The sequence below is a fragment of the Vespa mandarinia genome, chromosome 20, assembly GCF_050613455.1.
Source record: "Vespa mandarinia isolate Hongniang chromosome 20, ASM5061345v1, whole genome shotgun sequence".
Classification (NCBI taxonomy): domain Eukaryota; kingdom Metazoa; phylum Arthropoda; class Insecta; order Hymenoptera; family Vespidae; genus Vespa; species Vespa mandarinia.
Genome location: NC_140829.1, coordinates 570520 through 596409, shown reverse-complemented (window position 1 = coordinate 596409; position 25890 = coordinate 570520). Strand labels below are relative to the sequence as shown.

Here is a 25890-nt window from a genome sequence, read left to right as displayed (position 1 = left end):
TAGAAAAAAATTTTCGAACGTAGACGAGGTAGACGAGTGAATGCTCCTCGTTACATTTATTCCCACGAAGGGGAAATTGCATCTAATTATAGATATCGAAATATCTATATCGTTATATATTTTCAAAACTATAGCCGATATTAATTTATCCTCGTTCGTTATAAAAGAAAGGAAAAAAAGAAAAAAAAAAAAACAACGATAAGAGAGGCGAAAGAAGGAAAGAAAACTACGTTGTAATCAACATCGATGTCCTTGCTAGCATATCACGAAACGCCTAAAAATAACGTAGCATTACGAGTTCCCTTCGAAAACGCGTAATAAAAAGGTCATGGCGTAGTTTCTACACGTTCATCGAAGGTCATTTCGGGAAGCTACGCAGTTCCAATACGTTGTGTTACGGTTAATGTTCCTTCCACAGGGAACGAGAATCCCCTCTTTCTTCTCTCATCGTATTTATTAGCAGGTCATTCTTTACGGTTTCGTGCGTGTTTACATGCGCGTTTCACGTCCTTTTGTTTTTATTCCAAATAGAATTCCTTCTTTTATCTACCATATAACTTATCATGTGGTTTTCCGTTTTTATATTTTTAAAAAATTTCTTTCCTTTAAAAATTTATACGACTATTCACGTTCATATTTTCGATATATTTTATCCCCCTTGCGAAACTATGATTTTTTTTATATTCGAGAGAGTCTTCTTTTTTTTACTACGTAAAAAATATAAAATTTTCTCTTTGCCTTTGCAAACGAATTGAAATTTGTCACGTTATTTCTCATCTTTAAATTATTTCCTTCTCGAGTTTTCCTTCGAAAGACATAAAATTATATCGCACTGTTCTTTTCGTAGAGGGAAAAGAAACAACGCAGTTAGAGAAGCAAGGATCATTCGAGAAACGTCCTTCGAGAAGGGAACTGCGTAGTACTCGGTTTCGCCCTTTTTTAGGCTCGAAGGAAACTACGCAGAGGCTTCTGGCCATGGTCACGTGAAATCGAAAGAGGAGAACGAGCGAGCGAGCAAGAGAGAGAGAGGAAGAACGTTACAGCAAGCAAGACGCAATATTATCTCACGACCGAGTCGATCGTCGTCGTCGTGTTTGATATTTCTCTTTCTCTCACTCTTTCTCATTTATTCTTTCTCACTCTACTTGCTACACGGTCATTCGTATATGTGTATATGCGTGTAAGCCGGTTTAATCTTGTATCAGTGCATATATGTATTATACTCGGTTAAGTGTGAGATACGTTATGGTGGGGTCTGGAGTGGCGGACGTGCCAGAAATCCTGTCCGCTTTCGACCGATCAATACTCTATATTTCCTCGATTTTCGATAAACCATTGAAAAATTAGCATTGAACTTGGTGTCAATCGGTGTATCTCCTAATGATCGAGATAACAGTAAGAAAATATTCAACTTTACGAATAGTTAAAGGCCACAAAAAATGGAATTAAAGGAAATTGCGCGTCGGGAATAAGACAGCGTCGTCGCAGCGCCATGCAGCGGCCGACGATTCTCGAACGTTCGATGCCCGGGACGTGCCGACTATATAAACGCAGCCGGCTGCCTCGGCTCGGTGCATTCGTAAAGAGACCTCCGTTCAGTTCGGACGCAGTTAGCATCCAAAGATTCCCCCTCCATTGAGGGACGAGTCGGAACCTTCACCGGCTTCTGAACCCTTCGCTTTTGTTTTTTTTTTCGTGGTCGTCCAAGGCTACGGGACAATACCAGTCGTGAAAATGTAGACGAGCCGGGCATCGCTGCGGAGCGCGACAGTATACCGTAAGTTTTTATATATCATTTTTCTTTTCCCTTTTTTTTTTTATTTAGATTTACTTACGTTAGTATTGTTAGTAATGTTATTCAATGTATCTTTACGATTACGATGCTTTTATTTATAATAAACAATACGATATACGAAGCGTGTGATATTGATGACAAAGGTCAACGATCCTATAGAATGGATGAGTGCGCTTTATATTTAAGGATATAAATGTGTATGTATCGCAAAGCGGACTCATCTCTGTATAGTATCTCTACATATTGCGAGCGAGGATCATTGATTGTATGTAAATCGTGTAATAATATTTTCTTTTATTTTTCCTCACAAAGTTGGTAGTGCTTTGTTTTCACATCCATATCATATCACGTAACTCGAAATGTCTATGGAAATGATTTAATGTTAAAAAATGAACGTAAAAACGAGTACGAATTTAAATATTTTTTATTATATCGTATACTTTTGAATATTTATATAGGTATATACATATATAAAAATATTATCTATAGAAAGATCATAGAGAATTTATTAAATCATTCCTTTGTTTCTTTATTGATTTCATTTTCTACTTTAGTCTCGATCTTCGTTTCTAGCGATTTTTCTGCGGGTACGCCGGTCTTAACGATGTTTATAATCCTTTCGGTTCCAGGGGGTTCGGGCTTCTGAAAAAAAAAAAAAGAAAAAAAAAAAAAAAAAAAATATATATATATATAGAAAAAGAAGAACGAAAGTACAACAAACACAGACATATTTTTATTTCACTCTGATTCCTATTTGTATGAGTTATCACGATTGTTTCTTTTCTAGTGAACCCTACGGGGTCGGTGCTTGAACAATCCGTACGCAACGAAATCTGGTCCGATTAGGCTTTGAAATTTCTTCACGTTTCGAACAAGTTCGAGAAGAATACCTCTGAATATAGGTAAGCGGTCGATGTACCGAGAATATACGAAGTACATATTTTCTTTAGTATAACATAAATATATACGAATCGGTGTCGCTACTAACTAATTCGGAGGTGCGCAAATTTTGGAAATAGAAAAGAATTATCGTATTTCTAAACGAATCTACGTGTGTTAAAAAAAAGGAAATTTGAATCCGTCGATTCGTTCAAATACATTAGCGTTTCGGAGCTAAGCCGAATAATAATAGGATAATTTCAAAATTACGAATAAAACTTGATAAATACAATGAAAACAAATTGATAAAAAGTATAAAAAGGAAGAAGATACAAACGCAAAACATTTGAGCTCTTTAACGTTTGAGTTACGTAGCGTCACTTTAAATATTTGAATTAACCAAGAGAAACCTATGTTTATTTATCGGCTAAATAATCGTATAAACTAACGAATTATTAATTAACTAATGACGAAGTTTATTCGTAGAGTCGAGGAGGCACTCGAAGATCGTTTGCTCTTTGTTTTTTTATTACGTTAAACGGACCCAATTTTTTCTTATAAATTCTTAACATTCGTATCGTATCGATCTCATAAGAATTTAAATTAAAACGAAGCGCTAAGATGCAACGAGCGCTTCTCTCGATCTCGAAAACTGAAAGAAAAAAAAAGAAAAAAAAAAAAAAAAAAAAAAGAAGAAAAAAAAAGAAAATAAAAAAGCTAACAAAACGAAAAAAGTGTACTTTTGTCTTGTCAAGTACTTGAACGTTAATAAGTTGTATATTCTTTTTATCGTTTAGCTCAGTGTCGTAAAATTAGATCGTGTGGGCAACCATCTGTAAGAGCACGCAATAGCCTAGCAGGGAGAAAAGAGAAGCCCACGGCATTGGAAGGTTGGAATTAAAGGTTGGAAAGAAAAGAAAGAAAGAAAGAAAAAAAAAAGAAACAAAGAAAGAAAGAAAGAGGGAGGGACGAAAGGTGTCCCGCTGTCCATTCGCGGTTTTCGTGAATCGACAGTAGCGGAGAAAGCAAAGGTGGGCGAATCCGAGGCTTACTATAATTTCGGATTCGCCTGACGATAGGAGTGAGGAGGAGCGGGAGGGAAAGTGGCAGCAGATAAAGAGAAAGAAAATTACCTTTCTCGGTGCCGTAATTGTTAAAACACCGTCGGAGGAAAGCGTCGAGGTAACGTTGATCGCATCGTAATCCGTGGGCAGAACGTATCTCCGCACAAAGTGTCTACTGATAAATCCATGTTCGTCTTGTCTCTCCTCGTGTTTGGCTTCGACCACAACGTTCTTCTCGACCGTCTTCACTGTGATCTCGTCCGGTGAGAATTGCTGAACGTCCAGTATTACCTGAAAATTAAATGAAACGAAGGCCGAAATAACGAGAATGAGATTAGTTCTTTCCGATGACGAGAGAGAGAGAGAGAAAGAGTAAAATATGTATGATCTATAAAACAGCGTTGGGTTCACACAATCGCGAGTGGGACAACCTCCTCTTTCAACGATTTTCGTTTCACTTTTCGACGATTTGAAATCATTACTTGGAATAAGGGAATAGAAAAGCGAGTAGGCAAAATCTTTCTTTACACATCGTGACCGCCGTTCAAGCGGCCGTTTTTACAAATTTCTTAACATCGTAAATAACATCCACTTAAAAATTGTTCTACATAATTTTGTCAGAGAGAGAGAGAGAGAGAGAGAGAGAGAGAGAGAGAGAGAGAGGGGAAGAGGTGATATCCGAAACTTTGTTTTTTTTATAACCGGAGAGGTTTAGAAGAGATTAGAGAGAAGTATCATAAACGTGGTGGTCTATCACTGGACGATTTCAAATAGGTTTTTTTCGAGTTTAATATTTCCTTTGAGAAGACGCTTTAAAATCTGTCTTTTTTTTCTTAACCGATGGTATCCGAAATTGAGAAAAGAAAGCTATAAAGTTCCTATTCGCGAGCTTGTTGGAGCTTACTTTTGAAAAATTTTTCATTCTAGAAAGTAAGGAGCAGCGTCGATTGGAAATCACAATCATGTAGGATCGTCGAGCTCAAACGGGATTTTTTATATTGAAATTTTCATGTAACTTCGAGTCCTGGATTATTTTGCATAAAATCGTACAAAAGATAACCGGGAAGATGTAGTTGCCAGGTACACCTACTTGTTGTGGAATTGTTCTTTTCGCCTATTAACAAAAGCACGTAAGAGCACACATACAAGTAGGTGATTCGAAAGAGAAGAACGCGTGAGTGCGATCGCATCGTATAGATGACGAAGTCACATTTTCAGGGGACACAAATATTTTACACTTTCACCTTTGAACAAAAAATAAATCCATAAAATCAAAAAAAAAAAAAAAAAAAAGAAAAGAAAAAAAAAATAAAAAAATAAAAAACAAAAGAAAACAGAAGAAGAACAAGATCCAAGGTAGTTCGTTTTTCATCGTCCCGCTCGAAGAGCGTGGACGGAATCATCCATTGTCTCGCGATCGTACTTTCCGTGAAGACTCTTTCATACGGGAGCAGAAAAATAGTGTGAGATCGGTTTGTACGATTCCGTCGTTGAGAAGTAAAAGCCTTTATTTTTCTAAGAAAGAGTTTATACAGGAGAAACCGCGACTAGGTCGTCGATTTACATTAACGAAAAAGGGCGGCCCCCTCATTAGGGGACGCTTCCTCCGTATTTCATATTTCTGGTTCGGTTTATTCTCCAACAAGACTGATACGCGATTTATATTAGATCAACGTTTTCTTTCATTCTCCTTTACCGTATAGCTTCGTCGCATTTTTCGAACGTAAAAAGGAAGAAAAAAAATTGTCCTTCCTCTGAGATTCAACTAAAAACGTGCTAATGAATACGTCGAATGCGGGAAAGTAAAGAGAATAGGAAAGCTGAGTAGAAATAACGTTGAGAGAGAGAGAGAGAGAGATAGAGAGAGAGAGAGAGAGAGAGTGAGAGATCATCGTAAATCTTTTAATATCTGTGATTACGCGACGTATAGGCGCATGAAAAAAAAAAAAAAACAAAAAATAAAACAAAGGAATCGTAAGTCGGAACCGCTCGAATGGTACATTTTACACTTCTTTTCCTTTAAGGAAAATCGTACACGACTTTTTGTCATTGTCTTCTCTTGATAAATACATATATACGTACACGCATACACGCATATATATCGTTTCGTCTCAGGAACACTTTAGATACCTGTCTCTTTTCATCTGAAATAGGGCCAGCCCCCCTTCTGCGGGAGGGGGCCGCTCTCTCGATAATAATTCGATAGCTCAGAAACGAAGAGAAAAACCCGTGCTCGATTTTTATTAAGAAAAGAAAAGAAAGAAACAAAGATATAACTCGATATTGCTGATCAAGTTGTAAAACGCTGCTAAACATTTGAATCCGCACGCGTCTTACGCGGGGAGAGATAGAAGCAACGGAGAGATTTTAAAGCGAATAAAAAAAAGAAAAAAAAAAAGAAAAAAAGAAGAACAGAAAAAACAAAGAAAAAACAACGATGACGATGAGGAAGGATCGTGAAAGAAACGCGAACGATAGCAGCAGTAGCGGTGGTAGTACCGGTAGAAGAGAAAGAAGTGGCAATGCCGGTTGTAGCGGTAATAGAGAACAGTTTCCGGGCCTTCTGGTGTTCCGTATTTTTCGCTCGTTTCGTTAGCCATCTTTCGCACTTATTTTTTCACCCCTTTTTACCTTACGTTCGACATCGGCTATAGCCGTTCTATCTATATTCCATAAAAACGAGACACTCGAGAGACTCTCGCGTTGTCTTACTTTTCTTTCGAGTTTTGGTTACGATATTATTCTTGATCACTCGGTGAAGGTTTTCCTTTTGTCTCTCATTATCCTTCTCTTTTCTTTTTTTTCTCCTTCCCTTTTAAAATTCACCTTCCCCTTATCCCTTATGTATCCCAAGTTTCCCATCCTTCCTTCCTTCGTTTCCTAATTTCTTTTCCTTCACGAATGCGACTCCCATTTTTTTTAGGCGATTCCAATCTAAATAATCTGATTCCTAGATATCTACATATTATATGTATATTTAAATACGATTTATATGAATAATATATATATATACACACACCGTTGTTCTTTCTTTGTCGGAAAACGAAGATACACGACACATTCTGTAGTTTTGACGCTTTTTTTATACTTGATAACAAAAGAACGATAATCACTTTAATCTGTAAATCTCAGTCCAGGTTTATAAAAACAGCGATTTGTTTTTTTGTAAACGACACCGATAGATTTAGGGGGCGTATGCTTTGTGTTATTCGACGAAAGTAAGCCGACGTACCGTAATAGAAATCAAAAACCATTCGAAAGGCTAACTTTTGATATATGATAGTAATACTATGCTATTGTAGGATGATGTATCTCCCAAGCCATTTGATATTTTGAAAGTTGTTACTACTACATATCGCGACTGTTGTGTAGTGCTTCGAATAGCATTCTCTGCTTCTTTAGAGTTCACGATATTGATCATATCGAAAGTGGAAGAATATTAATCAGACTCGATAACATTCTACAGAGAGAAAGGAAAGGATACTTGCAACTTCTTAAACTGCAACATACGGACCGAAATTCGTCCGAATTAACGAGTCGTTTAATCGCAAGGAAACTCTTTTTACCAACTTTTGAAGCTTGAGGCATTCTAATACACGCGACACACTAGTGTCGCTTTTTCTGCTTCTCTTGTCTCAAAGTATAAACATCCAAAAGAGATATACAACGAAAAATCATGTAAGGAAAGAAAAAAGAAAAAAAAAAAGAAAAGAACAGCGACGTGGGGAAAGTATTGAAACGTTTTATCCAGTTAATGTCAATGACATCGACATCATGTAAATCAACGAGACAAACTACGACCTTGAAAAGGCATCGAAGAATATGAACGGAGGAGTGCCTTTTTTATTTTAACCTTTTGGAAGTTCGCTTCTTTCGCGATAGCTTTTCTTTAAGTTCGAACTTTGAGTCCATCTTTTTTTGAGGCATACATTGAATGTCATATTTTCTAGTCGAGAAAAACTGAATTATATATATATATATATATATATATATAAGAGAGAGAGAGAGAGGAGAGTAAGGGTCGCGAGTGTCCATAAGGAACATCATCAAAGCATCAACTTTCTTGTAAATTTTTTTTTTTATAGAAAGAATTAATACTCTAAAGAGAGCGTGTACCTTTAGATAAAAAATAAGCTGTCCCGGCTATCCCACGACTTTCAATTATTCTGAAAGTCGTGGGATAGTCGTCGACCGCGTTTCCTCGTTACTGGTATTACTGCGCAGAAATTCAATGTCTAAAATTATAACGGTGATTTACTAAAGTATCCTTTCGTCTGTTCTTTGGAAACGATTCAAGAGAAACGCGAGTTTCTACGACGTTCCGACATATTCAACGCGGACATTATTTCGATTTAAAATCGCACGAAAACTCACGCTCGTATTTTGCGATTAATTATTTAAAAGATATTGAAAAAAAATTATCTAAAATCGCGTAAGAAGCCACTTCCAATATCGAAAGAAGAGAAACGGAGATAATAATAATAATAATGAGATAATAAATAATATTAAGAGATTTTTCGAGGCGCGGAGAATAATTTTTAGGATAGTGTTTTTTTATTTTTTTTCCTTTGTTTTTTTTTTATCTTGACTTTTTTTTGTCAATGTATGACTGATCGTCAATTAATTACAATTACTCGAGTGTAGCATTGAAAGAGAAAGAAGAGAGAGAGAAACCGTATTTATATTTCCTTTGTTATTAGTATTGTGAAAGTGAGAAGAAAGTAGATTAGAGTTCTACTAGCAATCGTCATTTTTTTTCTGACGATCCTCTTTCTTTGCAGAATCCTGTATACATCGGACATCAGATGTATACAGGATTCTGCAAAGAAAGAGGATCGATTCTGCGTTGCAGTACCTTCGCCGCCCCCATTGTTGTATAATTTTCAATAAGTTTCTAGATTTCATTATCGCGAAAATAAAGATGGGAACAGGAGGTGAACGTGAAAAAATAAAAAAAAAAAATGAATATTGTTTCGTATAACCTGAGAACTTCGACAATATCTCATACCGTCGCGTCATCTTTTTGCAATGCTAAGCTTTTATCGCTCGAGGAGATCATTTTTCGTGTTGTTATTGTGCTAAGTTCCTGAACATAATATATCTCCGCGCAGTAACGTGTTAGGTTATACGAATGTGATACAACACGGACGGGTAACGTTCACTTGCATTGATTTAATTGGACCAAAGTAGTAATGGAACGCCAAAGTTGCAGCGATGTTTCCATTTATGCCGTTTTACGATGTAAAACAGGTTTCTATCTGTCAGTCGGTAAAAAAAAGTATCATCGACGAATAATAAATAAATTGCACGAAATTGTTGCACCAGATCGCACTAAATCGCACATAATTGCACTTTGACCCCGACAACGATTCGCGATTTGTAACTTTCAAACAAAGTCAAGAATATACACTTTATCGATAATTTGACGAAAATAAAGAATCCAAAGAATTGTGGAATATATCGAGTCTTAGAATAAAGAAGGGAACAAAAAGAAATATCCAAGCTCCAACGATGAGACTTTGAGAATCGCATAGAGTACGAAAAATCAAAGTAATCAAAATAATTGAAGTATCGAGACTCTCGAATGCGTCGTCTTATGTGTATAACGAGATAACAAAAAAGAAAAAAAAAGGAAAAAAAAAAAACAAAACAAAACAAAAAATGAACATTTAAGTAACGGATGTGTCAAGGTATAAACGTTCGAGTTCTTTGCCTACCTGAAAGTTATCTTTCTCCATTTTGATTGTACTCGAACCACCAGAGTTTTGTCGTGTCACCGTTCTCCATGGTCGGTAGTACGTGCTGTTGTTCCCCAAAAGTGAACGAAACGGAGTTGGAAATGGTCGGTTGATGCCAAGGTTGGAAAATTCAGAAATCAAATCGTCTCGATTTAGTCCCCTACCGAAGTATTGATCCCAGATTCGTGACACAGGACGATCCATATCCTCCCACCAGTCGCGGAAGACGAGCGGTACAATGGACATTTCTATAAACACAGACGATTCAAGAAATACAATTCCAATTGCTTTGGAAATCTTTCTCCATCTTTGGTAGCCAACCGATAAAATAACAATAAAAAAAAAACGTGAAGAAAAACTTAAAAAAAAGAAAGGGAGAAAATAAAAAAAAAAAAAAAAAAAATAAATAAAAATAAAAAATACAAAAAAAATACGAAAAAAAAAAAAATAAAATGAGTAAAAAATACAAAAAAAAAAAAGAAAAAAAAATATTAAAGCTAGCGCAAAATAAGCAGATGTGTGTTGGGTTTACGTAAACGCTAATGACTAACGATCGTATTTCTTCGAAAATAATCTTTAGACTTTATCGTTAGGATAAAAACGCCGGTACCTCGTAAGGTTCCAGATTTCTCTTAGGTCGAATAAAAACATCTAATCGCATTTATTATCTATTCTCGTTTTTCTTTATTTATTTTTAATCTATTTATTTATTATTAAAACACTGATACTATTGGTAAAAGTTCAGTGTATAAGCGAACGCATTCAGAAAAAATGGCGAGCACTGTTGCATCATCGACACCCAAGCGTTTCGAGTGAAAGCAAGAGAAAGAAAGATTTATTCTCGCAAGGTGCATGCATTATAAGGGAGACATATTTTTTTCGTCAACTTCTTTTCCTTCCTTTGATATCACTAATATATTCGCATTTAAATGCGAACGACAAATCTCAAATAATTTTTACAAATTTGAAAATTCCAATGCAAAATCAATTAGATGTTATTTCGCTTACTATTATTATTATATAAGCGTTACGATTAGGGATTATCATATTTACGAATAATAGAATAAAAATTCTGTTTATCTTTTCGCAAATTCTCTTTCGATATAATAAAGTTTAACGTACTTACATTTAGAACGTTAAAAGTTACTACTCGCGCGCACAATTAGGATGGTAATTTTATTCAATTAAGGCTCTTTCTACTAATCTTGTTATCTGATCATACGCAATGCATCCTGACGCAATGTTTAATGTCTATCGCTTATTTAGAATTGTGGGTATCATCGTCCCCGTTTCTAAAGCATTTCTTAGTTTTATTCCTTAAATGTCGATTATCATTATTAATTCTTTTAATCCACGATAGGATAATTATCTTCTTTATATTAATTATTCTTTTATTAGAAACAATGTAGAGTATTTTTTAAAAGTTCCGTCGTGTTTTTAATCATCGTATAAGTCCGCTCACATATCGATCGATGCTTTCTATATTCAAGTAGATATGTTTTCAGGGTTTACACTCGTTATGTTACGTATTATAAGAACCAATCAACGATAAATATCGTTGAGTTTGAGCTCGAAATAAATATAATACGACGATAAATCTATATCTATATATGTGTGTGTGTATATATATATATATATATATATATATATATATATATATACACATACATATATAGATATAAGTTTTATTCACCCGATCACACACGCATGATAAAAGCGCGTAGATCGATAATTCATCAGGAAGAAAACTTTTGATCGGCGGACAATCGATCGACCAACGAAATGATTAAACCGACTAATTATCATTCCGTAAGATGAATCAATAATATGATTCAACATTAGTCGTGTTGCCAAGATATACGAATGTTTAAAAGTCGAAAAGAAAACCGACGAGGAAGTGTCAACATCGAATTATCGGTCGCGTATTCTGCTATAGAATTTAAATGTTGTTTCTAGAATAGTTTTTAGTACACTTAAGGGAGATTGCGAACGTAAGGATTAGCTTTTCGAGATAAGTCATTGTCGGATAAAAGAATGTGTAAAATCTTAACGTGTTTTTCCGGTAAAATGGTTTTAATGGTACATTTGAAAAAGGAAGTAAGATTAAACGCATATTATAGCTCGACAACGATAAAGATTTGCGACGTTACATTATACTTGAATAAGACTATTAAAGAAATAAAAAAGAAGAGAAAAAGAGTATTTACAAGTTTGAATGTTTTATCATCATTGTCGCTTCTATATCCTTTGAGAGAAGAGATGAACCAAACCTGACGAAATCCATTTTCTCATAATGAAAGATCAATATCAAGATCCGGAAGAGGATTTTGTTAAAGATGATGCGTTATCCGTCAATGATATATATTACTAACATTCCTCGAACGTGTGATCATCGGAAACAGTAGGCGGTTTGTTCGACGAAAGTTACTTTTCTCTGACGGTTTTAGAATCATCATAGAAACGAAAAATGTGAACTTTCGGTTTCTTAACTTTAACAACATAATCTCCGAGTATCTTTACATACTAGCTTTAGACTTATTGTGAGACACCGTGATGATATAACCAGTCGTCTTTATCGTCCGAAAGCTATCTAATATGTGACAAACGATTTTTTCGTAATTACGAATACAGAGTGTTATAATAACATGTAAAAGTTAACATTAATAATTTGATGTTGATCAAACGAGATTATGGACTACAGTTAGAAAGAGAAAATCAATCTGAAGAATACTTTATCGAGCAGATAATAAACCATGAACAGAGAAAAAGAGTTAAGGAGAATTCGATAAAATAAGTGAATAGGGATAGACATCCTTTCGAAATAATAATTACAGCTACGTTGCAAGTATAAGCGATTCAAGCTAACTTATTATCGAAATGTAAAGAGAGTAAAGAGGGGAAAAAAAAATAAATAAATACACGAAAAAATAATTAAAATGCAAAAAAAAATACAAAAAAACCAAAAAAAACGATAACAAACAATAAAAAATAAAAAAGAACGATAACAAACAATAAAAAATACAAAAAAAAAAAAAAATTGGAGAAAGTGAGCGAAGAAGGAAAAATGTAAAAGGGGAACATGGAAAAAAGAACAACATGCAAGAAAAAAGTCGTACTACCGTGCTTTTCTGTTCTTTCTTTTCTGGACAGAACGGTGAATTCTAAACACTTGGAAAGATGAATAGAGAGAAACGATATGGACGGTCGAACGATCCCAATGGGTCCCAGTAAATTGTGATTTCACTTTCTAATTCGCATCGGCAAAAGCGCGCTGGGAGCTTAAATAGTCCGCGTCTCGATCTTTCGAAATGGAGAGAAGGGGCGGGCGCCTGACGTTTCCCTAAAATGTCACGTGACGCGTATACCGACTGACTTACCCTTCTAAAAATACATTCCTACTAATCGTCGCGAAGAAATACGTACCGCGTCAGCTACCTACCACCCCCGCAACTCTGATTCCATCGACAGACAACGTCGTTTTTCATTTTGGGGTTCCTTTTTAGAAACGCGAATGGCTTCTCTCGCGAACGTCAGCAACAACGCATTGCATCGATAATCCTTTGAGATAGCATGCGATCTACGGATATTTAATCGATACGCGCGACCTGTCGTCGTATCGATCGATCTCGTTTCTCTATCCCCTCCCCTCCCCCGCCTTCCACCACGTTAGTAAGAATCTTACGAGGGACGACACGATGACAGTATTCTCCAATTTGGAAGAAAATAAGAAACTATGTTTCATTGTGTCATCGCTTTTTCCTCTATTCTTAAGTTAATGATACAAACATATCGGAATAGAGATCGGGGAGGAAACAAAATGGAAAATACACAGTGACGAGCACATGGTGGTAAAGCTACGTAATATCAATTTTCCTTTAAAAGAGGAGAAAAAGTGCTAGAGAGAAGAGAAAGAGTCTCACTTTTTTTATCATCCTTTGATATAAAAATAAACAAACGGAAATAAGAAGAGAGAAAAGAATAAGACGCGTGCTTTTAATACTGAGAAAGTCTAAAAGTTACTCGTTATGGAGGAATAGTATCGCAGAACATATATATATATACACGCATATAAAACCTTACGTATATATTTATATATATATATATATATATATATATATATATATATAAAATCGACAAGCTAATTATCTCTGTCGTTATCAATCCTTTTCTCTTCGTTTCATCCTTTAGAATATCGTCCAGCTAATTCACTTTATCGCATAGATTACCTTCACTTGGCAATGCTCCCGAGTATTACTCTTCTATGCATGTAAGAGTACGCTCTACATGTTATTTAGGTTATTCTCTCTAATCGAGAGTTAAGAGTTTCGATGTCTAATTTTTCATACGTTAATAATCATATCGATATACGAACAAGTCGCTAAGACTATTTTCTTATATTTAGGTCAATGGGTAACACCTTGCGACATATTAACGGGCTACCGATTTAAGATCATAATAGTCGGTAAATTGATAAGAAAATAGCAAACTGGATAAGATAATATAGGTATATGTAGCGCATATAATTCTTCTCTGAAATAAAAAAGAAAAAGAGGACGGAAGAGCATTTCCTTAGTTAGGTGCGAATACGTGTGACAGCTTGATGATCGTAAAATACTAACATTACTTACTCTCCAATAGATCTTTTTCTTTTAATGTTATGTCGAGAGAGAAAAACAAAGAAAATGGACGAGGAGTCGTCGTCCAAAAAAAAAAAAAATAATAAAAAAATGAAAAAAAATGAAAAAAAAAAGAAAATAATGAGTTTGATGAGTGTATTTGTTAGTTTATGAAAACAGTGTTTAACATTTTCTTTATTCGTTAGTTACGAAATATAAAAGCAATTATCGTCGTATACTAAAATATCTACTATCTATTAAGATGCTCCTTGTGCTGCGAAAATCTATATCCATTAGCGGCAAGTGCGACTTTCGATATTGCTTAAAAACTGCACAACAGTCCCGAGACAATTGGGGGAGATAGTTTCTCGTTAATCGAGAAAATTCTCAATATTTTTTCGCCGATAAAAAAAAAAAGAAGCGATCAAATGTGTATCCTTTTAGGAACGAACATCTAAAATCTTATCTACCGTTCGAAAAAAACAAAAAAAACTATTGAAAGTTTACCCATCAAAACATTCGCCCGTTTTATGCTAAATAAAAAAGCGGGAAGCACTGGTTGATTGCATGATAAGATCTCAAGTAATGATGATATCTTTGCTTTTGCATTTCTTCGAATAATACACACACACATACACACATACTCACATACAAAACACACATACGCACGCACACAGAGAGCATTCGAAATAGAATATTATAATATCGTTCAACAAGGTAATAGTTGTAACGATAGGCTGGATTAAGTGATTAGTTTAACATATGCATAATCGACTGGTAATATTAATTCCAAACATATGATACTATACTTGTACGAATAACTCACGAATATCGCATTAGACTTTAGCAGAAAAAGCTCGGTGTATTTTCGTCTAGAGATAAACTCTTAAATGTCTCGTTGGATTACTGGATAAAACGATTTTGTTTTTTCATAAAAAAGAAAAAGAACAAAAACCCGGTAGTGTGTTGTTCGTTGTACAATTCCGTAACATGCATATACATTAATACATACGTGTGTATATATATATATATATATATATATATATATATACTTATGTATAAATACTTGTATGTATATATCTATCTATCTTTTTAAATACATGTTGCTCGTTATACGACAACTGCGTGACGTGCTTATACATTAATACATACATACATACATATATATATAAGTAAATTTATATATACTTATGTATAAATACTTATATGTATATATCTATCTATCTATAAATGTACACAAACCAAATAAGGCACACATGAAACAATAATTATTATCAGCTATAAAGTTTGCGATTTAATCGTCAATGATTTCTTATATATCTTGATGGCTTGACGGTAGTATACATCATTTTGCTGCTTGTGTTTAGAATACGATAATCGTGAATTCTTATCATCATTTTGTTATAACTGTGGGATTGGTACTAACCGTTTGTACGATGTGTATAACCAGAATATTTATAGCGATACCAATTATCTCGTAGGTCTATAGAAACGTGTAGATGTGTATCTACTACTACAGTGTGTGTTATACATAATACTGATTCTCATCTCTTTAATACAAATCTATTGTACGCTCCTGAAAGATTTTACATGAAATTTTTACTAAAATAGACGAGTTTCCGGCTATGTTTATATAAAAATATATCAATGTGTGCTACGTTCAAAACTAGAATCCAAAACTCTTTTACTGGCTGAGAAAAACAATAAAGTGAAATCAGATATAAATAACCGAGTATTCTTATTTTTTTATTTATTTATTATTCAACCAATCGTCCTTCCTATAAAACAAATAGACATTTGAACTTTACGCTCCCAAATAATACATATGTAATAAATGTATCATTGAAGCTTGTACACGTCCTATGATCAAAATCATTGAGGGGAATCCAGAGGAAGATGAAATTTTTAATGGGTGAAATAAAGGTATGAAAAGTTTTATTTTGAAATTATTTAAACAAAACAAAAATATACGTATGTATATAAGCAATTTTTTTTTTTTTTTTTTTAATATACTTCCTATGAACGTACAATGAACGTAAAGTGAATCTAAAACTAATTTGAGGTGGGATATATATCTATTTAAAAAAATAATGTTGGAATGCGCAAATATAGAGAACAGCTGAAAGTATGATTGAAAATTTTTATTTCCATTTACAAAGTTCTTTGATAGAGTCACAGTATATAACGCGTAGAAAATATAATAAGCTTTAAAAAGTTACATTTCTTATTTCTTATCGTCTCTTGTTATTTTACCTCTACCATGTCTGTCCTTATATGCGTTCGGATTGGTTTGTTGAATTTTTAATAGTAACTTAGAGGTTTCAAGCACACATCTTCCTATAAAAGATATAAAGAATTAGTTAATGATTATTGTTTTGTCGCAACAATGAAAATTTTTCCATCACTTTTATAATATTAAAATTTTAATGAAACTACGGCTATAGCGTTTCTATGATACAAATTTTTAAATTCTTTTCTTATGTATTATGCAACGTGTGTTATTAATGCTTCTCATTGCTTTTATATATTCTAATATGATGAATCAAATTCTATTTATAAATATTATAGTAGTTTATCGTGACAAGATATAACGATGTTTTATGAGAGATAAAATTAAATGTATAGAAAAATATCCGTGTAATTTTAGTAACATTTTTACTATCTTAAAAACAAAATTTTTTGCAGTGTAATTAGTCGATTGATAAACAGGCTCTGCTGAGCATACTGCGAATTCTAAAGATGGTACATATATATTTGTAGAAATGTTAGCATCATATTCTATATTTCTACAAGTACTTATACATCGTTTAGAAAAGTGTGCGATGATGATAAATGAGCCGTTTATGCGAATAATTTATTACACTTTACGAGTTATAAGAAAAACTCTATATATTCGATAAACAAATTCGAGACAATTCTATGACGATAATTTTGTCAAAACAATGATCAAGATCGTCAAGTGAGAAGCCATTTTCGAAGAATACAGTCTTTTTCTTTAATAAATTATTAAAATATCTTTGTAAAATTGTGAGGTATTTCTTCAAGTAAAAAACACTGGAAAAGGTAATAACATGAGACTATAAACAAAAGTTTGAAATTCACATACAAATGATTATTATAAAGTTTAGAAAAATAATTTAAATTGCATCGGAATAAACTAATAAGCATGAATGAAGCTGAGAAAATGCACTATTTCTTAAATCGATGAAAATATTTAATGCGATTGATTTTATATGAATAAATAAGAAGATTTGTAATTTTTCTAAAACAAGTTATGGGTAAAAATTATAATACATGGTAAACTGGAAAATAAGATATCAAGAGAGAATTCAAAGATTATCAAGGCAAATAAACGTTTTAAAAATACCATTCTAATGTGATAAAGAAATATTTAAGAGTATACACTTTAAAGTTGAAAAAGACATTCAAAGTTGTAAATTCTTTCTGTGAAGAAGAGAAAATAAAATACGCAGACGAGTAATAGTTACGACAAAAAAAAAAAGAAATAATCTCATGTGAAGTAATAATACGTATTGTTAGAAAAGGGAAGAGAAAATGTCAAAATAAAACATTAAGCGATAGTTGAGGAAAAAGCTTTCAGATAAAAAACGTTTGAATCATTGATCGTTTGAGAAGCTTGAAAACAGATACATAAGTACTTGAGTAGATAGGATTCTAGACAGATTTAAAAAGCACGACATCCAGAAAAAGCATTAAATCTAATGACGATTATCTTCCATGAAACAGTACACTAAAATTTACTTGCAATTTAAGGTATGTACAATGACGGATCGTCGATAATTATGGGCAAAGGAAAGGTAGCAAAAAATCATACAAAATTTGGAAAAAAGTACACATGCCTGTTATGTCGCACAAAGACAAGAAAAAGTGAGCGAATTAATAGGAATCTTAAGCACGGATAAAACAAATCTTTTACGAATATTTACCTTCTTTTTTTTTTTATCGATGAGTAATCGTGTGAAATAAATTGCTGGATATAAAATTAGTGATTCGATTGTCCTCGTCGTTGTCGATTCGTTTTCTCTCCGTTTTCAAGTAGAAGTAAAAATGGAAATGTTTGATCCGTGCGATCGCGGTCAGTCTTAATTTTCTCTTCCTGTTTTACGCTTTTGACACGATATATGACACAGTCGAGAATCCAATCTTTCGAGCTTCCGTCGTAGTCTATAGACTTTACCCTCTCGGAGCGTCTATAGACACAGTACGGACGAACTATGTAAAGACAAGATGCGCGCGCCTGTTTAACGATCGTCTAGAGAAGACATGGTAGGAGAAGGAGGGTGAGAGTAATACCTCCTTTAACTTAATATTTAAAAAGCGCGAGATAGCCGACGTCCGAGACGTCTTTCCTTTTCATATTTCAACGGCGCATTTGTTATGAATGCGGATCACGAGCGATTTATCCCTTTTACCACGCCTCTTGAAACTTCGTAAAATCGTCGTTGCACTTTCAACAAAGTCGCCCCTTTGGTATACCCCGTGCTCGCCTCGCATCCTCAACAGAAGGCGAGCTTTGCTTTTGTATTTTTAGAATTGCCAAGCCAGCCAATCGTTCCGCGCTTTAACTTCCTTTTCACTTATACGTAACTCTATCTACGTAGCTTTATATGTATGTATGTACGTAGGGGACAATATATGATGATAGGAAAGAGTTAGAGTCAGAAAGAGGAAAAGAGAAAGAGAGAGAGAGAGAGAGAGAGAGAGAGAGAGAGAGAGAGGGGAATTTAATTGCAGGTTTGCTGTCCTTGCGCTATCTCTAATGTTCCGTGAGAACGAATAAGTCTGTCTGCCGTACAGTTCGTCTCATATTTTTTCTTTCCTTTCATTTCTTTTCCTTCAGCTTTTTACTATTTTGCTATCCTTTCGTTCACTCTAACTTTTATACAAAAACTATTTGCTCTTGCTTCTCTTCTTTTTGTTAGACTCCTTTATCTATCTACGAAAAAGTCTATCACGCGAGAGAATGAAAAAACATTCCAATTCTATTCTTCCCTTTAATATATCCATCAATTTCAATAGTCAACATTCACATTTTGTATACTTATTATTATTATTATATATAAAAAAAAAAAAAAAAAAAAAGAAAAAAAGAAAAAAAAAAGGATATTCTTTGACGAATCTCTACTTTCTTCTATACTTGCTCTTTTCTACAATCGATACTTTGCTTTCTCTTTGTCTAGCTTTTTGTCTATTTCGTCTTTATTACTACTTGCTTTTAGATACTTTTTTCTCAATTTCCGTCACTTCTTTCTCTAGATTCTCATATCTCTATCGTATCTGTTAATTAATTAATCCTATATTATGCTTTCCTATTTATCTTGTATCTATTGCAATATTCCTAAATTCTATAATATCTTTCCTATTTTTAGCTCTATCTATTCTAATTGCTATCTATCAATGCTTTCCTTTCATTTAAGTCCTTTTTAAATATCCTATATATCTTATACATTATCTATTCTATCTATTTGACTTGCTATCTATCATTGCTTTCCTTTCACTTATATCCATTCTGTATATCTTATATATATATATTATCTACTCTGTCTAAATCTTTCTTTTACTCTTCGTTTAAACAATTTCTCATATTTCTATCTTTCCTGTTTTTCTTCGCTATCCACTCTTCTTACAAGTCTATTTATCGATTAGAGAAAAGAGTCGTCAATTAAACATTCTTACCCCGTCCGTCTCCCGCGTAACTCCAGATTTACTAAACTAGAAGAAATTATCGTATAACGCGTGTCGATTCGTTGATATTCATGAATTGAATTCAATTGATCTTCTAATTGGTCGATATAATATTTCATTCGAAAATTATATATAAAAAGTATACTTCCTCAAAGAAGTTTGTCGTGTGAAATAATAAACGGACGATAACCGTGTGCGTAAAAACCTTCGGCTTTTGTGTCGTGCAAAGTACAGGAGCACGTCGATCGGAAAAAAAAAAGACAAAGTAAAGCAGTTTAGCGTTAGGCTGCGATTTTAATACAGATATAGATTAGAAGAAAATAAAAGAGAGAAAGAGAGGGAAAGAGTACAATGTACAAATTGATATATTCATCGTTCAGGTTCGTGCCGACGTAGCACCAATTTGTACGTAACATTGAGACGTCGTTGGTTTAACGCCCGGGAGAATACCGTTTCTCTTCTAATTATTTTTTCTTATTTTATTTTTTTTCTTTTTTTTTACACGGCTTACTTCGATGAAGTATTTTTATTTATCGATTTCTTTAGATTGAAAGTAGTTCACTTATCAATTCCTTTTTTTGGGGATATTCGATTGAAATGAATTTTGCTATTTTATTTAGGATTTTGTCGCGCGCGTTAAAAGATGTTTCTTCCATCCTCTTTACTTGCTAGAAAAATATTTAATCTCAATTGGAAGCATCGTAGAACTGTTTCACGGATGATCAATATTATATTGTATTATATTCGTGTAGAAATATCTTTTCAAATCGTATAAAGTTTTTCTCAATATAAAAGAAAGGATTTATCTTTCGAGATAACATGCTGCAGTTTTTCTTCGATCTGCATGTATCTTTTTTGTATTTCGATACCATTGTGTAAATTATTACTCTCCGATATTTCGTAGTCTATATTATATATATATATATATATACATATCATATATTTCCGCGTATATAATTTAATTTCTGACGTGTTTTACATTATACTATATATCTGCATACATGTACATACATACATTTCAAAATAATTTTCTGTCAAGTCAAGTAACAATTACAACCACTTTCTTTATTATATTTATATTCGTATCTATTCGATAAAAAAGGATTTAGAATTAGTATTGATCGTTGAAATATTTTCTAATATTAACATGCTGATAACATGCATCTGCCAATTTATAGTTCTCTTAATGAGTATTTATTTTAGATATATAATATTTATCAAGCTGCACGTAATCTTATAAATGTTATTTCTAATTAACGCGACTAAAAATGTCGCGTCGTTTATATTTTTTTTTTTTCTTCTTTTTTTTTTGGATTAAGTGAACAAATATACTCCATTCCTATATTGATGCTGCACGACTTTCGTTTTTTGCATGCAACGACGATAGATGTGTCGCTTGTTTACGTGAAAATCGATAAAATCGATAATGTGTTGTACATATTGATTACGAAAGAAATTGATCATATCTCAATGGCAAATGATAATTTTATATTGATATATGCCCAAGTTATTTAGAGATTCGTCTACACGTGAGAGCGATAAGAAAAAGACACGTCATGAACAATACTATATATATTCTGTCCAGATAACTGATATAAGATAACATAAAGAAATAGAAGGGATTCATAAAGATTTTTCAATCAATTTTTCATAGTAGTAATACAAAGTATAATCGTCCGTCATTGTAATGATCAAATTTACAAATATTACTTTGGAATATTTACGTACATAAAAATTTGTCAAGTAATTTGTTATTTAAATATGATCACTGTTTCGAAAGCATGAGTATGAAGTTATACACTGATACAATACTTTATTACTGTATCAATTTTTCGAGGACGGTGCTTGTTAAATATCACGTCTTTCATCAAAGAAACAAATACAACGAATTTTATAGAGGTTTCTTTTTCAACTTGATTATCTCCATTTGGACTCATTTTGTTTTAAATATTTAAATATTTATAAATCTGGAAAAAAATAAAAGGCATAAATCAATTGCAAAGCAAGTTTTTAATCGCTTTACTATTTATATTTCGTGTGTGTATATATAATTCACATATTTTCCAAAGTCACAGAATTGTTTGCATGCCTATGAATAAAGATCGAAGGCACTATATATCCATAAAATATTTGATCTTTTGTTTTCATTCCGCCGGTATATTACAATCTGATAATTTTATTTCTTATTGTTTCATAGTGTTTGCAAATTGAGATAACGTGTATATAGGTAAGAAGCCTAATAGACCATATGCTAAATCTAATCTATTCTATTATATTAGCATAGCCATTATTGTTATGTTAATAATGTGATACTGTGTGAGAAAAAAAAGTTGAGCAAACTAATGATAAGCTAATCATATAGTGTCTAGATAAACCAATACGCTTTTTGTAATTGGCCGAATTGTTATATATTTTCCAATTTATATTCGCTTAAAGGGAGCGTAAAGTTACATTTTATAAGACTACTAACATTCGATGAAATATTTTTTAAACGTATAAAAAGAAATAGAAAATCGTATAAGCGAGTTATAGAAATAACAGAAAGAAATATTACAATTTTAAAGGAAATTACAAAGAGCAAAGAGAAAAACAAATAAAACAAAAAACTGAATCTAAAACAACTATGCTATTTTTGAAATATTCAAAGATAAAACATATACCTCATATAAAAAAAATATACTTTATAAGAAGATACATGAGTTATGGGGGAATAAAATGAAAGAATATATCGAAGAAATTGATATAACGACGATTCCTATTCTTAACTTTCCCTTTTCTTCGTAGTAATAGCCAAATAACAAAAGGAACCGTGATGAGGTACAGGTTGAGAAGTCAAAAAAGCACCATCGTCTGGCGATAATGACATTATCATTGATTTCTCTTCAGCCAGATCCTCTAAATTGATTAATGAGTCCAATGCATCGTCAGTAACGTCGATTTTGCCAGGCTAAAATATTTCGACAAACACTATAAAAATTGTTTACGTGATTTTCTGATCAGATTGAAAATATAATTTATAAGAAATTTAAATGTTCCCTATTGAATTAACGAAACTTATCTGACATCAAAATGCAAATCTATTAAAAAGTCAAAATAAAAAAAAGATTAGAAAATCTAAATAAAAATCGGATCCTCTATCGAATAAGTACTAACAAGTGTTAATGAACATTCGAACTAGTTGCAATAAATGAAATTTGATTAAATGACAAAAAGCGTTTACAATTTTATTACAAGAGTCATACCCTTTGCACAAATTGGACAAGTTTTATCACTCTAGAAGATACATTTGTTTTATACACGAGATATCTGTCAAACATTGCAAAATATTAAATTAATAATGTAACGAGGAAATAAAGAATATCTGATCTCTTCCGATTGAAAAAATTCCAAGTTAATCTTCTTTTCTATCAATTTTTTATGCTACAAATATATTCAACATCAAAAATACACTATGCACATTTATTATATATATATATATATAAAATGATTATAGAGAAAAAAGAAAGGAAATCAATTAATAAAATACACTGACTATGAATCTGGCTATATCCGTAAGACATTCGATAATAGGCGGTGGTTTGTCGAAAGGTGGCCTCAATTGACTTTCTTGAAGATTCAATACTAAATAATGCATAAAATCATTTCTAAGTCGCATTGCTGCAATATCGTGGTTGGTATTCATCAAGAAACGTAACCATTTTACTGCGTTTTGCCGATCTAAAGCGAAATAAGTAGGTAAATTTTCAATAAATCGATGATCTATAATGGATCAATATCGCAGCGTAGAATATAAAAATGTTTTAAAGGGATCTGCAGACAAACGTAAATATAATTAATTATTTATGTATAATATAAAAGAAAAAAAATGATCGCAATGAATTGTTGACGCATATATGTACATCACAAACATATAAAAGATAACATTAAATACTACATAATGAATACAATGATATTAGATATAACATGCTTTAAATTTCACAGAGATGTCATAATACGTTTATGAATGTATTAATGTTACTGAAGTAATAAGATTCTTTTAATAAAAATTTAAAGAATTATAGGAACAAAAGATCATATTTAGAATAAATTTTGAAAAGCGAGTTTTTGACAGACAAAGCTATATTTATATAACTATATGGAATGAGGCTATATGGCGGATGTTTAGAAAAATAGTAATTAATACGAAAAATTCCAAACTAAGCGTATAATAAGTGTACACGTAGATTTTCCACTTTAATTAATATACGTGAGTAATAATTATTAATTAAAAGGAATACCGCGAAATCTCTTCATGTCGATGACCAGGCGCTTGGCCAGGTAAAGGTTATAATTGCAATCGTAATTAAGACTAGCTATGTCATCGTCCATTCTTTTTTTTTAAGTAAAACAACTATTTGTATCTTTAGGTGAGAAATTTAGGGATATCCTAATTGAAATTCACTGATGATTCGTTACAAATTGAACAAATCAACGAATAATTTTTCTTTCTTATCGTCTCGAGGCTTATTATACTAACTACATTCACATATTCGGAAAGGGAAGGTCGATACTTCTTTGATTTTTGTTTCCCTTACGAAACTATATTCGATTGTTTGACAATAAATAATATGCAAAGATTTACGAGGAGAAATATCAAATAGAATTATGCATAATTAAATTCTACGAGAGCAAAAGAACGAAACAATTCTGTTTTAGGATTAAATGAATAAGGTTCGTTACAAGAGTATATATATATATATATATTCATACATATATACACATAAGTGAACATATATACACATTCTTCTAAACATCTTTATGTAATATAAATTGACATTTTTTGGCCATTTTTCTTCATATTTTATTAGGCTGGAAACAAAAAAAATCATTGAAAATCTTAGGCTCGTTTATCAGAAATATACTGAAGAGCTGCGATGTTCTAATTTATTCTATTATTTTCTTATTTCGTGAACAACTCTCTTTCTCCCTTTTTAAATATTTTACATATTCATATGTATATCAAATCTATTTTCATGTTTCTATTATCTCCTTTTATCTATTTTTAAATTGTACTTTAAAATATTTCTTCATCATATTACGTACTTGTCATGTTTTTGGCCTTTCAAAAATTTCATGTGATATACTTACTCGAATTAATTGTTATTAAATCAGTATAATAGTATAAACATAATAATTAAATTATTAACTATTGCATATTTCTCGGATTCTACTTTTGGAAGATTTGAGTTTTCAGATATCATCGGACGAAGTGAGTGACGAATGGATGAGAAAAAAAAGAACGATGTTACATATATTGTACATATATGATACAATTAAGGAACAATAATGAGAAAAATTTTATCTTCTAACCTGCACAATCATGTGTATATATATATATATATATAATATATAATATATGAAATAATTAATTATATAAAGAATTAAATAGAAAAATTGGAACACTATGATGCTCAAATTGTATAAATTGATTTACGATAATTTATTATGGAATGTCAATGATATAAATAATGATAAATTCAACAAGATGTAATCAATTCCCATCCAATAGGCATGAAATAATAAAAGTATAAATGAATTGCGGAATATTTCCTCAAAATATTTCCTCATTAATACAGGTTGGTATTTTACATAATAATGTATATCTTACATGTCAATAATATATTTTGAATACTTGATAAATGTGTACATAATGATTTTTTTGTTCTTTTTTTAGGGATATTCGATCAGAAGAGAAGAAAAAGAAAATTCTAAATGTTACAAAATTTGACGATTGAAGTATGAAGAAATGACGAGAAATGAAGAAGACTTCTTACTTTGAAAAAAAATTCTATAACGAATTACCTGAAAAATAGATATAAGAAATAATGTGATTGGACTGTAATAAGAAAGATACAACAAAAAAAGATTTCTAAAATTATATTAAAATATTTTTACATTGTAATTGATCGATTTATTAATGTATTACTTAACGAAAAAAAAAATTCGAAAAATATTTGTAGAGTTTACACAACGTAATACTATAGAATAATTACAAATAAATGAAATCTAAAGATTATTCCCCAAATGTAATAAATTGTATTACATATTAATTA

The 25890-nt window shown here is 32.2% G+C and overlaps 1 protein-coding gene and 1 long non-coding RNA gene across 6 annotated transcripts; one reads left to right on the top strand and one right to left on the bottom strand.

The window, feature by feature from the left end:
• The first annotated feature begins 1286 nt into the window (after positions 1-1286).
• Positions 1287-25890, top strand: LOC146872330 (uncharacterized). Of its 3 annotated transcripts, none has more exons than XR_014983412.1 (5): positions 1308-1777; positions 2583-2697; positions 3472-17866; positions 25032-25413; positions 25512-25875. It is a non-coding gene; the product is annotated as an uncharacterized LOC146872330 (long non-coding RNA). The 3 variants fall into 3 exon arrangements; XR_014983413.1 differs by having other exon boundaries at positions 1313-1777; positions 3472-17155; positions 25512-25874; XR_014983411.1 differs by having other exon boundaries at positions 1287-1777; positions 3472-25413; positions 25512-25890.
• LOC118448324 (protein lethal(2)essential for life) lies at positions 2202-12738 on the bottom strand. 3 transcript variants are annotated; one of them, XM_035881444.2, is made up of 4 exons: positions 12596-12738; positions 9456-9724; positions 3808-4029; positions 2202-2437 (listed from the first exon to the last, which is right to left on the bottom strand). In XM_035881444.2, the coding sequence occupies exons 2-4, from the start codon at positions 9720-9722 to the stop codon at positions 2309-2311; spliced, it is 618 nt and encodes a 205-aa protein (XP_035737337.1). In that variant the 5' UTR covers positions 9723-9724; positions 12596-12738; the 3' UTR covers positions 2202-2308. The 3 variants fall into 3 exon arrangements, with proteins under 3 accessions (XP_035737337.1, XP_035737338.1, XP_035737336.1); XM_035881445.2 differs by having other exon boundaries at positions 2202-2434; XM_035881443.2 differs by lacking the exon at positions 2202-2437 and having other exon boundaries at positions 3487-4029.